The 13,907-nt window shown below is 28.1% G+C and overlaps 4 protein-coding genes across 7 annotated transcripts; 2 read left to right on the top strand and 2 right to left on the bottom strand.

Moving 5' to 3' along the window:
* Positions 1-1,120: 1,120 nt before the first annotated feature.
* On the top strand, positions 1,121-5,314 carry LOC107063975 (blown fuse). The gene is given in 6 exon segments (XM_089172023.1): positions 1,121-1,643; positions 1,967-2,464; positions 2,644-2,816; positions 2,936-3,685; positions 3,817-4,194; positions 4,656-5,314. Coding segments are annotated over 6 exon segments (2,304 nt in total). The 5' UTR covers positions 1,121-1,606; the 3' UTR covers positions 5,124-5,314.
* Positions 5,156-7,434, bottom strand: LOC107063976 (uncharacterized). The gene is given in 8 exon segments (XM_015316191.2): positions 5,156-5,829; positions 5,926-6,066; positions 6,069-6,134; positions 6,221-6,434; positions 6,499-6,621; positions 6,706-6,765; positions 6,895-7,079; positions 7,169-7,434. Coding segments are annotated over 7 exon segments (972 nt in total). The 5' UTR covers positions 6,985-7,079; positions 7,169-7,434; the 3' UTR covers positions 5,156-5,551.
* Positions 7,435-7,771: 337 nt separating this feature from the next.
* On the top strand, positions 7,772-10,895 carry Arp3 (Actin-related protein 3). Its single transcript, XM_015316034.2, has 6 exons — positions 7,772-7,973; positions 8,258-8,438; positions 8,522-8,836; positions 8,923-9,237; positions 9,323-9,541; positions 9,603-10,895. Exons 1-6 carry the CDS (start codon positions 7,930-7,932, stop codon positions 9,780-9,782), a joined length of 1,254 nt encoding a protein of 417 aa, XP_015171520.1. The 5' UTR covers positions 7,772-7,929; the 3' UTR covers positions 9,783-10,895.
* Positions 10,102-13,806, bottom strand: Nulp1 (Nuclear localized protein 1). Of its 4 annotated transcripts, XM_089172019.1 has the most exons (10): positions 13,652-13,805; positions 13,514-13,545; positions 13,261-13,367; positions 12,784-13,148; positions 12,470-12,695; positions 12,109-12,362; positions 11,713-12,022; positions 11,335-11,628; positions 10,994-11,208; positions 10,102-10,895 (listed from the first exon to the last, which is right to left on the bottom strand). In XM_089172019.1, exons 4-10 carry the CDS (start codon positions 13,026-13,028, stop codon positions 10,871-10,873), a joined length of 1,569 nt encoding a protein of 522 aa, XP_089028145.1. In that variant the 5' UTR covers positions 13,029-13,148; positions 13,261-13,367; positions 13,514-13,545; positions 13,652-13,805; the 3' UTR covers positions 10,102-10,870. The 4 variants fall into 4 exon arrangements, with proteins under 4 accessions (XP_089028145.1, XP_089028142.1, XP_089028144.1 ...); XM_089172016.1 differs by having other exon boundaries at positions 13,261-13,545; positions 13,652-13,806; XM_089172018.1 differs by having other exon boundaries at positions 13,514-13,799.
* Positions 13,807-13,907: the final 101 nt, after the last annotated feature.

The raw sequence follows: 13,907 nt of genomic DNA on the forward strand, positions 1-13,907 counted from the left end.
AGAGAGAGAGAGAGAGGGAGAAATAGAGAGATAGAAAGAGAATCTTTGCGGGAGTCTAAGCTCCCGCATTTGTAGACATCGCCCATCGAATTTCAACGATATATGTATACATGCTTACGTTAGTTAGACGTAAAACCCAAGCCAAAAGGAGACACGCGATGTGAGTTTCTTTCCATTCGAAGTGAGAGGCAGTAACGACTGCAAATCAAGTATTCGTGACAAGTATTACAAAAATTAGTTCTGTGTGTTTGAGAATGTATTAAACGTTCGAAAGTGATATTAGGATACTGTCTATATTATTTCATCCGTCATCGATAATGACATTCTTGTGACGTTCTTGTGTTGTGACGAGTTTCAACAATTAATGTGATATTTCAATTAGTTGGAAAATTTTTAATAATAATATGAAAAATATCATTTTATTTTATTCTACGTTATATATACATATAAAAAAAAAAGTAAAGTAAATTTAATTAATTATCGTATAAAGTGAAATATTTACTACGCGTAATATGCTAAATATTTTTGCATTATAATTGCATGCTGAATGATCCTTGACAGGTTAAATACAGACATTTGAGTTTCGAGCAAGTCATCAAATTTTTTTTCGCAAAAATTTTATATCCTCCTTCGTTAAATATCGTGTTTTTACCTAACAATAGGCGATAAGAATGATGTGATCACTCTCTCTCTCTCTCTCTCTCTCTCTCTCTCTCTCTCTCTCTCTCTTTCTCTTTCTCTTTCTCTTTTCGCTCTCTTTTATCTGTAATTTTAATATAAATTAATCAAAATTATGAATATAAATTTTGTATACGTTTTTGTCCTTTTTCTATCACGAATTGTTTTGACACAATTAAATTAATTTTAAAAATAGATAAAAATATTAATTGAAAATATTTTCTTATCACATATATTATGTATTATGAATTGTAGATAAAAATTTAATTCAAAATAGCCATTTTTTTGTATGACGAATTTTTCTCTAGACATTTTTGACACGAGAAAATTAATTAATAAAAAAAAAAAAGATGAGAAAAAATGAGGAATATTTTTTTTATCGTAATGTATGTAATGTTTACATAGATAGATACACAAAATAATGAATGAAAATTAGATTTTAATTGGTCCTATTTGATACAAAATATTTTCGTATATTCTTGAGAAAAAAAAAAACAAGAAAAAAAAATAATAAAAAATAATAAACGATTAGGAATATTTCCTTTTCGTGGCTAAATACGTCATGATAAGTCTTATCCGGAGATATCTCTTCATACTTCCTGTCAAGAATTAAACATAATAGAGACAATAGAAACACATGTATTCGGTAGTACGATATTATTTTTTTGGACAAAAATTTATCCGACATTGTGACAAAAATTCGTTCATTTCTATTCTTATAAAAAGTATTTAAAACGATGGCATTATACTACTTTACATTAGTGCGCTCGATTGATTGATCCAAGACGATGGTTATAGACATAATGATCCTATTCATCGAATAGGATTTTGATGTGTAATTGTTGGGGCAAAAAAATCAACATTGTTAGAAATTAATAACAATAATAATACTTCACGTTCAACAAGGAAACAAAAGATAAAAATAAAAATGGGCCTTGACGCAGAAGTCACTGTTATACTTAATGGTACGTGTTAATTAAACTAACAAAATTTTATTACATCTCCTTTTCATTTTGCTGATTAAAATCAAAAGAATTTTTTATCTATTATAAATATTAAAACACGTATATTATATATTTTATTAATTGTAATAAATATATAACTATTAATTTTTATATAATAAAATACAAATAAATAAATTTGTTATTTCGTCAAATATTGACTAGAAGAATTTGTTATTTATTTATTTTTTTTTTTTTTTTGGTGGTCTTTTCAATTAATCGCTAGAATTTTTTATTCATGTGTTTTTTCCTTTTTTCTTTTTCTATTAAATATCGTTGATTCGCAGAGATCGTAGAATTTCTCGAGTTTCTTCAAAATGCGAATTTATCGAGTACGATGGAAACCGTACGAAAAAATTTATTGTTACGTTCTAAAAATGCCTTGAGCGTTTTTACAAAAACCGAAGGAACAACATCGTCAACGTCCTCATCAGCTGAGCCCTATCTCCGTATGAATGCAAGTTCGAAGGGTTTATTACCCTTAAATACCGGAGAAATTAATGTATCCGATATGCCAGATTACGTCGGTGCGGAAGAGACGATATCGCAAAGTGAAAAACGTCCTAACTCTCAAATTTATCCTGATTATTACGAAACATTCCTATCAAAGATCGAAAATGATAAAAAGAAAGAACTTGAAGAATCTCAAGTGAATGCGCTCGTTAATATTTATTCCAGTTTATCTGCATCACAGGCTAAAAGTGAAGCCTTGAAATGTGGTATTTTATTTCGCAAGGAAGGAAAAAAATTATTCCTTTTTGAACAATATCGAATCAGTTGGGTCGGCAAGTATATTTATACCTTATAAATATATATTTTTTAACACTTCTATAACTCGATTAATTCATTCCGTATTAAACTAAACAAAACAGTGCAATTAAAACATTTATACTATATAAGAGTTGTTCAAGTTTATGAAATTAACTATAGATATTTAATAGAAATTCTTAACGTGTTATTTTAGCATTAGTAAGAAGTCATTTATTGATCTATGGAAACGAAGGAGATAATAAACCTTACGTTGTGCAAGGACTTCGTGGTTATTCTAGTCGACCAGCACCTAGTATTATTCCACGTGATCAAAAAAGAAGTGAGGCAGCATTTGAAATTTTCAAACCTGGTAATAAAACGTTACAGGTAAGAAAAGAAAGATTACAATTATATCTTGTTCTTTTTATTTTCTATTTTCATTTTTTTCTTCTTTCATTTATACATACATACATACATACATACATACATAGATGTATACGTTACAGTTTATTGCAAGAACACCAAAAGATATGGAACAATGGGTCGCAAAAATTTGTCAAGTTGGCTCCTGCGAGATAAATAATTTCGATCTTGGAATAAATTCAGAGAAAGACGTAACTTTCACATCTTCCTCTGTAACATTTGGAAAAACGGAAGAGGTCATTGCAAAAGACCGTCCATTAAATTCGACGAAATTACAAACGACCTTCTTAAACGTTGAAGAGAACAAGACTGTTGAACCTGATAATGAAAGTAAAGTTCAAACAATAAATGAGAATACGAGTCCTCCTCCATTACCAGCTCGTATACCACGAAGACTTCCATTGTTACCTTCGAGTGGTATAATTTCCTCTTATGAAATGATGGACGAAGAAGAAGATGGTATTTATCATAAAATAGAAGATATCGAGCATGGTAAATTTTATCAGAATTTCATATCGAAGAATCAAAAGGAAATAATAACAATTGAAAAATCTAAAAAAGCCGCTACTACTGCTTACGATGATGTTCAAGCGATTTTACAAAAAGAACGTCAAACGAATATGAAATCTAAATCGAAAGATAAAGATTTATCTAATACGATATCAAACGAAATTATAACTTTCGATGAAACTTACGACGATATAAATACCTCATCTGTTATAAGGGACAAAAATAATTGTGAATCTCTTCAAAAAGATGTTATCGATGCTAATGAATCACAGCCATCATCAACACCAAAAACAACGAATTTGATATCCTATGGCAATGTTGAGGTAAGATTTTTATCTGAAATTCATTGGATTATATTACATTTATGTACATTTATATTTCCAATTATTTATATTAGTATTTACTGACCTAATAATAGTTAATAAAATATCTTCTTTTTTTCTGTACTATATAGACTCCAGCAAATGCAGCATCTGATAATAAATTGAAGGATAATAAGAATGATGAGGTGCAAAAGAAAACACCAACTAAAAAGTCCTTTTTGAATAGAATGAGAAATAAAAAAGAATCGCCACAGAAAAAAGATAAAATAATAACCGCCAAACAAGAAACGTTGGCGCCGCCTCCGCAAATTATTCAAGCAGAGGAAGTGACTACGTACGATGATGTGTCTGATTTAATTATCAAAGACATGTCCGCGTCCAATGAAATGTCCGAATATATTTGTCCCCCTGCACCAAGACCTGTATACGTTAAACCACCAACAATTATCATACCCGTTAAAGAAGAATTTTATGATGATGTCAACGGATGTCAAGAGAAAAAAATGTAAGTATATATGAACCACTTATTCGTTAAATTATTACAGAAATTTATTTTTCTTCCCTCCGGGCGGAAAGCGTCAACTTTTCTCCTGCTGTGCAAAACGAAGTTGCCGCTTTCCGCCTACGTCGAGCAGGAAAAAAGTATACACACCATGGGCAGTAAATAAGAAAGTCTCAGAGCACATGTTTGTTGATCTCGGCTTCGTCTCGGACAACATTTACAATGGACAAACAATTACATGTGCTCTGAGACATTTCTTACTTTACCGTCCTAGGTATGTAATATACTATTAAGAATATAAATTTAAATATTAAAACAAGTATTTTAATAATAAAATTTGTTTAAAATTCTAAAAGTGGAATTAATTGCTTTGGCTTGTGAGTGGTTCTCATATATGTGTGACAATAGATTTATCTCATTATATATTATAAAAATATATATATATATATATATTCATTCTACCAACAGCAACAAATACAATCCAATATCCAGAAGCTTGAGAATAGAATATCCGATGATTGTGAACATTATAAATCACCAAGAAAAGATACATGGCAACAAGTTTCGCCATCTCAAATGGAAGAACAAATTTATGACGATGTAGCTATATTGGCAAATTTCACCGCACGCCAAAAAGAAATATCAGACGAGAATAAAGATCAAGATAGTTCGAAAGCATCTACTAGTCCAGATAAAAGATCATGGAATAGATTTAGTAGAAAACATAGATCGAGTGATTCTATCGGTTCTGAAACAAATAAAAGAACATCCAAAGAGATTACGGATGATTGTTTCGAAGAACAACAGAATTTTTCTAGAATGAATACGTTTCAAAAATTAATTAACAAAATGGAAAACTCACTTGGTAAAGTATCTCCGAAAACAACACCAACTACATCAATGAATAAATCTTATGGATTAAATACATCTTCTTGAGATGTTAAATAATTTTAACATACTGTAATATGTTAATGTTATATAAGAAATTTTATTTTTGTTTCTGTTCATACATCTCTAAAAAATAATCTTGATATACCATGTAGATATTATATTTATAACAGTAAAAATACTTATAATTCGATATAATATGAACAAAACAAAAAAATAAATTACAATATTACTGAATATCCCATTATATTGTGAAATAAATCATCGCAACAGTTTGAAAGTAATAATGTATCAAAAATATATTAACAATTTAATGTACCAATCTAAGATAAACGATCATGAATCATGAATTCAAATAAATCTTCGTGAAAATATAATTCATAGGAAAATATATCTTGATAGTGAGATGTATCTGATGTGCAGGTTAACGATATTACAAACAAAGACTACAATGTATTATTAATAGAGATATGATATTATATAATATTTGTTAAATTGTAACTATTGTAAATATCATTAATAGTTTTGTAAGCATGATTCATCCATTTCATTAGAATCTGACTCTTATTTTGTAATAATTCCGTGCCATACCTTTGATAAGTTTTCAGAAATATACCTGTATGCTTTTCTATATAATCCACTATTTTATATGATAATTCTTTATTATATAGGGGAAGAATTATTGTCAAAGCACCCAAGATAATACCGAATATGAAAATCCATAGAAATAGCGAAGTAAGTATCCTACATAATGCTAAATATAAATGATAAAACATTCAAGTGAATATACGAACATAATCAAATAGTTAGATATTAATAATTATTATTGTAGAATATTGAAAATACTTACCCGCAGAAGCGTAATTCTTTTTATTTTCTTCGTTTATTATTTCTTTTAAATTATCTGTCTTATCCTCTAGATTTTGAGATACTTCACATTCCATTTCAGATTTATTTTTATTCAAATTCTTTTCAACTTCCTTGTCTGCGTTTTTTTTCTTTTTTTCTTTTTGGATTCTTTTTTTGAAGTACCATTATCCTTACTGGCATCAGCATTTTCTATAAGACAGTAATTTAGTGAAACAATAACTTTAAAAAATAAAACATCAATTAAATATTAAGGGAAAAGAAAAGATGCTTATTACTTGACTTAGCATTAAGTCTTCGCAATCTCTCCTCTTCTACAGAACGTTTAACATTACTTAAATATTCCACAACATTACGAGCACAATTTTTACATTCTTCAGCATTACTGCATGGACCAGCAATGCTTGCAACAGCTGGGGTTAATGGATTTTCCTTTAAATCCAACCACCTTAGATTCTTCAATTCACTGAGGCTCAATGGTAAACGGCTTATCTGTACAAATGGTCTATAATAACTTGCAGTTATTTTCTAACTACTAAAAGAAATTTAATAATACCTGATTAGCATATAGATCTAAATATTTTAATTGAGTCATTTCACCAAAATTTTCCGGAATTTCGGTTAACATATTTTTACTTAGGTCTAACTTCAATATTTGTTTAAGTATGATAAAATTATTCTGGAAAGGAAACACTTTTTTTAATATTATGACAAAATTTATATCACAGAAATATCATTTAATGATTAATAAAATGCGACTTACAGGCAATGCAACTAAGACATTATTAGACAAGTCTAAATAAGTCACTTTCCTAATATTTGCCTGCAAATTAAATGAAATAATAATATTCTCAATTAGTTATATTATAATTAAACCTTGTAATTATACATTTACAAAGATACAAAAAAATATGAATTGTTAAATACAAATTAGTTGGAATATTGAACTTACAATTTCTTCCACAGGCACTTCTTCCAGGTCACACAAACTTAAATCTAAAGTGTCATCTTTTAATCTATTTCCTACATTTTTCAGCTTCATTGTGAAAATATTTATATTTAATTGCTTGTTAATTGTCGGAAATTAATTTGTATTATTTTCAAAATTCGTTCATTTGCTTTAGGATAATTTTATATCTAAAAAAATTGAAACAATAATTCATTTCTTTAATTAACTTTTTACATTTATAATATCTACTATATTATTATATTACTATTAGAATTACCGGCTGGTTATAATCATTCACTTTTCAAACCATCTGTGTCCAACTGAAACATCATCAACGTGTCAAAGTGTACCATCAAAAATATATTAGGAATACCAACGTTGTAAAACATAATCGTAACAAGTTTGAACAATAAATTTAATTTTTATATTTTATTCGCATGTAATTTATTTTCCAAATGATTTATCTAAACAAAAGTATATTGTATTTATAAACAATATTTTATTCACAATGTTATTTAATAATTATAATTATAAATATTAATAATTCAAATGCAATTTTCAAAAAAAAAAATGCATATTATTAACAAAAAATTTTAGCTTAAAATTAATCCTAATTTATGATTTATCATAATTAATCCTAATTAATCAATTAAATATATTATTAAGCATGGTTTTCATATAATGCAAGAATATTGATCGAATGAATGACACATAAAGATAGTTATGGAACTATTTATGCATTTTATTGGATAAAATATTTAATTTTATCAAAATAATTATTATTCTTGTTTATCAAAATTAATTATCTGAATATATTATTAAACATGGTTCTCATGTAAAACAAGAATAATGGTCGTATGAACGACGCATAAACATGACGATGCGGCTGTCAGAAATCTGAATAAGCGCATGCCTGTGCAAGCTATGCTTTTATCGTGAATCGTGAGATCGAGAGCGAGGTGTGGTTTTTGCGGTTACATTTGTAGCCCACTGAGGAGTATTTTGTCAGTGCGAGCAGTTTAAAATACTTCAATCAAGATGAACGGACGTCTTCCTGCATGTGTTATCGATGTGGGCACAGGGTAAGTAGATACATTATCTACATTTCCAATATAATTATTCACTTTGTTAAAACTACGATCATAGATTAGAACTTTGAATATGAAGATAAATAATTTTTTTAAATTTATATTTAAATGTACTTTTATTTTTTTTTTTTCATGACAAAACATTGTCTTTATTTCCTGTCACTTTTTATTTCTTTTTTTTTGTATGAGTTCAAAATTTAAGTTATATTTCATTGTTGTACATTATTTTATTAATCAGGATTAAATAAAAAATTGTCATTGAATGTATTTTTTTTTAGATACACTAAACTAGGCTTCGCTGGAAATAAAGAACCCCAATTAACTATACCATCTGCAATAGCCATTAAAGAAACAGCCAAAGTCGGTGATAATAATGCTAGAAGAATTACAAAAGGCGTTGAAGACTTAGATACATACATTGGAGATGAAGCATTTGAAGCAACTGGTTATTCCATTAAGGTTTGTATAATATAAAACATAGAAAATTAAAATTATTATCTACTATCAATAGTTCTTTTTTTCTCTTTTGCTTTGATATTTAGTATCCGGTAAGACATGGACTGGTTGAAGATTGGGATTTAATGGAAAAATTTCTTCAACAATGCATATTCAAATATTTGAGGGCAGAGCCTGAAGATCATTATTTTTTACTTACCGAACCACCTCTTAATACACCTGAAAATAGAGAATATACAGCAGAAATTATGTTTGAATCATTTAATGTACCAGGTTTATATATCGCTGTGCAAGCAGTATTGGCTTTGGCAGCTTCTTGGACATCTAAAAATGTTGAAGATAGAACATTGACAGGCGTCGTCGTTGACAGTGGAGATGGAGTTACCCATGTGATACCAGTGGTAAGTATATTCTTTACTTAAATTTTGTTCTCTTTCATTTACTTTATGAATATTTATAATAAATGTTATATATTATATTTTTTTAGGCAGAAGGCTTTGTTATAGGTAGTTGTATAAAGCATATACCTATTGCTGGTCGCGATATAACATATTTTATACAAAGTCTTTTACGAGAACGTGAAATTGGAATACCTCCTGAACAATCATTAGAAACAGCTAAAGCTATTAAAGAAAAATATTGTTACATTTGTCCTGATATTTCTAAAGAATTTGCTAAATACGATAGCGATCCTACTAAAATCAAAAAATACGAAGGTATGAATAGTATCACAAAACAGCCTTTCATCGTAGATGTCGGATATGAAAGATTTTTAGGTCCAGAAATATTTTTCCATCCTGAGGTATAACTTATATAAAAAAAAATTATTTAAATAGGAGACTAGAAATTTGATTACCTGTTAATTAATTTTTCATGATCATTTTTAGTTTTCCAATCCTGACTTTACAACACCACTTAGCGAAATTGTCGATGATGTTATACAAAATTGTCCAATAGATGTCAGAAGGCCATTATACAGTAACATTGTTTTGTCAGGAGGTTCTACCATGTTTAAAGATTTTGGAAGAAGATTGCAACGTGATATTAAAAGAATTGTTGACGCTCGTTTAAAACTTAGCGAAACATTAAGTGGGAGCCATATCACAGTAAGTTCATTCAAAAATAAATTATTTTTTTAATGTATAAATATATAACTTTTTTTTTCAGCCAAAACCTATAGACGTGCATGTAATATCACATCATAAACAACGTTGTGCAGTATGGTACGGAGGTGCACTTTTAGCTAGTGACCCAGAATTTTATACAGTATGTCATACCAAAAAAGATTACCAGGAGAATGGGCCTGGTATTTGTCGTTATAATCCAGTATTCCATAGTATGGTATAAAAAAATAAGAAGTTCACAAAATTAGGTCTTGTGGAACAATGATGAACATCAGTTGTCATATTTACATTTGACGATGTTATTTGAGCCATCTTATTCCTTTTCTCTCCCCACTATCTGCTTTCAAAGTTCTTGATTGAAGAAAAGAAGTGGGTTCTTTAATGGTGCAATTAATAACTATAAATGCCCAGTGCATTTAGGGAACGCACATAAATGCATACACCCTCGTGCCCGATATTGAAGCACATTAAAATAAGCAAATAAAACCTGCATTTAATAATAAAATTCTAGGAAATGATTAAATTTATGATACGACTAGAAATTAACAATAAGATTATATTACTGAACAATTGTATACAACTGTAAATAAGTGCGTTGGAAAATAATAATTTTTTTCTAATGAACACAGGCGTACGGATGAATTAAAAGTTTTGATTAACAGAATGATATATCTTCCATTAAATGTTTATATTACATCACTACCTATTTATCACTTTAGACAATTTATAACATATTCAATATCTTTCGCATAATGGTTCTATTATGCAGAAATTTAAAAAAAAATTTCGTTAAATTTTTGAAAGTGCATAGATAAGAATATACATTTGACTTAAATTATATTTGAAATAAAGAATTGATCTCTACAGAGTAAATAAACAATGTGAAAGAATTGGAATAGATATCTACTTTCTACAAGTTCAATCGTAATATTTGTTGCCATTGAATCGGACAAGATATGAAATTAAATTGATACAGATTTAAATCAATTGCACTCTGTTATAGCTTACAATCATAACTGTTACTGACGTAACAATCAGTCGGTTAAAAATACTATAATATATATTTATATGTATATATAAATAAAATTATTTAGTTATTATGCTTTATAATTTTTTTTTCAAATTTCATTATGCTTTTATCAATTGACTGTAAAATAAGTGTTCAATACCTTTTCAATTGCTAACTAAAATATTTTAAATATTGTAAATTTTAAAAAAGAGATATTTTTTACAACGGCATGATGAGTTATCATAATAACAAGAGTAATGGAAAACTCTGCCGGCATTTGTACAAATGTCTCTTGAGCTATCTTATGCTCGATCGTCATTTTGATCGCTGTAAACATTTTTAGATATTCCATTAGTAATTATATAGTCAGTATTTCTTTCTACGTTTTTTTTTTATCAGTATTCATTTTGTCAGATAATACTTACAACAAATTGAATCCATTGGCAGCAAGACCTTCAGCGACTTCTGCAACTTCTGCAATAGCTACATCTATATCTCCAAACAATGAAGAAAAGAAAAGGGAGAATAGACCCCAATTACTCAGATTTCCTCTTTGACCTGTTGTAGGTCGTCCATAGGTATCTACACTGTTAGCAGGTGGTAGTGGATCATATAATAACACTGGTGCTGCATCTTGAATCTTATATATATACATATATATAAAAAAAATAAATATATATATTATATATCAAGTGTTTACATAGTATTAGAAAAAATGTTTTTATCTTGTTCAGACATTCTTTCTTATTTTATAATAAAAATATACCTCCTGAACGTTGACGGTAATCTCTTTTATATCAGCAAGTATGATGTGTCTTAAAATATTCGTTGGCAAATTTCCCTTATATCGTTCGCCACGCTTTACTTCACAATACTTAACATAACTGTCTTTAGAATCAACCCGATCAAGCACTAAATGTACACATTTTTCCAACCATGGCAAAACATCAGCTTCTTTCCACAAATGATAACTACGTACTATGTACAAATTTTGTAATTTTTCTAATGCTAAAGTAGTCGTATTTTTAGCTTTGCTATTAAAAAAATAATGAGCAGACACCTAAAAGATTTATATTTATAAATACTTTTCTACGTGTATATTTGTTAATTGTTATTTCTCTTATACAGATATCTTATTATTTACCTTAGGGTCGGTTTGTACACTGCATTTTTCTAATAAGGGCATGAGAACCCCTGGAAACATGATCAATGCATTTTGTAATAATTCATTTGCGGTCTCATGATGGCCTAAACAAAAATGTGAAAGAGCTAAACTATAAGCTATATTTGGAAGTTGTGTCAAATTCCTTGTGCTATCCCAAAGATTGCAGAAATCGACAAACCATTCATACTCTCTAGCTCTTAATGCGTAAAAGTCAATAAATAGAACAACAGCTAATGGATCTTGTAGGGGATCAAGTGCTAGCAGTAATTTACAAAATTCTAAACTTGTCCTGAAATAATAAAAAATCACTCTCTTATATTCTTTATATTTAATATAATATATATATAATGATTATAAAAAGATTCATATTATTACCTATAACAAGCACGTCCACCAACAAAAATAAGATGTTTAAATATTGTTATAAACAATGCACGATTTATTTGTTTCCTATAATCCAACCTGCAACGTGCTGTTACCACATTAAATAATGGGTGAAACGCACACTCCAAACTATATAATGCTCTTTCTGTAAATTCTACGGCCATTGGTAAATCCTCACTTAATTTACATAATTCTGCTAATTGCAGTAATGTATCAACGTGATAAGTATGAGTATTTATTACATTCTAAAACGAATAAAGATAAATACACATATATATATATATATATATATATATATATATATATATATAAATCTAACAAAAATATAATACAAATTTATTATATAACTTACTATGAGACTTTCAGGATTAGAACTTTCAACAGCTTCTAAGAATTTAAGCTGTATTTGTTTATATGAAGAATCATGTTCATAAACAAAATATAGAGCATTATCAGATTTCATTGTAGAGTCTATAGACATCGATAATCCAGATTTTCCAATCGGTGGCCAATTCTCTCTTGGAGACACCAACCAAGTCTTTTTCAAATGACCTGTACGTCCTCTATTTCTTCGTTTGCTAATATTTCGATTAATCATTAATTTAATTTATCAAATATAATAATTAATATACATACATATAATATATATATACTTTGTCAAGATACCTTTGTTCCGCTTGTATAGTTTTACTTCCAAAAATTCTCTTAAGTTCATTAAATGGATTTAAATGCTTATGTTGAACACTCAAAATACTTTCTTTAGATTTTCCTACAATCCATTGGGGTTTTTCAGAATTTTCCTTACTAGAACCTGGTGATGGCTCCCCTAGTAATTGATTTACTTCTCTTACTAAGCTTTCTATTTCATCGATGTCTTCTTCGCTTTCAGGTTTACGTGTTTGTTGTTGCATTTTACCAATTTCTGGTTTCCTACGCTTTTTCTTTTTCTTTTTACCTTTAATAATATCTGAATTGGTTTCATCATTTTTCTCATTTATGGTTTCACTTTCGCTTGATGAGTTATCATTTAACTATAAGAATAATATTTCTATAGATTTAAATGTATGCTTATAAGTTTAAAGTATAATATACTAAGTACACGAAAATTAAAAAGTATTAAAGTAATAAAATTCACTATAATACCACATCGAAAACGTTGAATGCCTTTGATTTGAAATTGTCATTTACTGAATTTTCCACATCACTAACGTTTTCTTTATTTCCATCAACAATTTCATCTCCACCAAAAACTTTTTTCATATAACGTGTAGACATATTGAGTAAAATCAAAACGTCGATAAATATATTTTTGTATGCAAATATATATACACATATAGTATATATATATATATATATATATATATAGAGAGAGAGAGAGAGAGAAGTTAATAAATACCGTATCGCTGATATATGATCTATTAAAAAGTCCTGCAAACGTATTATCAATTCAAATTTTTATTAATATTATTATCGTTATAACCATTATCAATAATAATAAACACTTCATATATGATGAATGTATAATTTTAATAACCTTTTTAAAAAGATTTATGTATAAATATAAATAATGTAAATTAATAATAAAAGATCAGCTCTAAGAAAACTCGATTAAATCACTCATTAAACAATTTCCTAATATTTCCATACGTTCTATACAAAACGTCGCAGATATTCCATATAATACATATATATATATATAGATATTAAGTTACCAACAGTACTTTCATTGCTTAATTAAAATTCTATTCGCTAGAAACTTTTTTTCTTACGATAGGAATGTTTTTTGTATT

The sequence above is a fragment of the Polistes dominula genome, unplaced genomic scaffold (genome assembly GCF_049000335.1).
Source record: "Polistes dominula isolate Pdom_NZ unplaced genomic scaffold, Pdom_raw_medaka contig_73, whole genome shotgun sequence".
Lineage (NCBI taxonomy): Eukaryota > Metazoa > Arthropoda > Insecta > Hymenoptera > Vespidae > Polistes > Polistes dominula.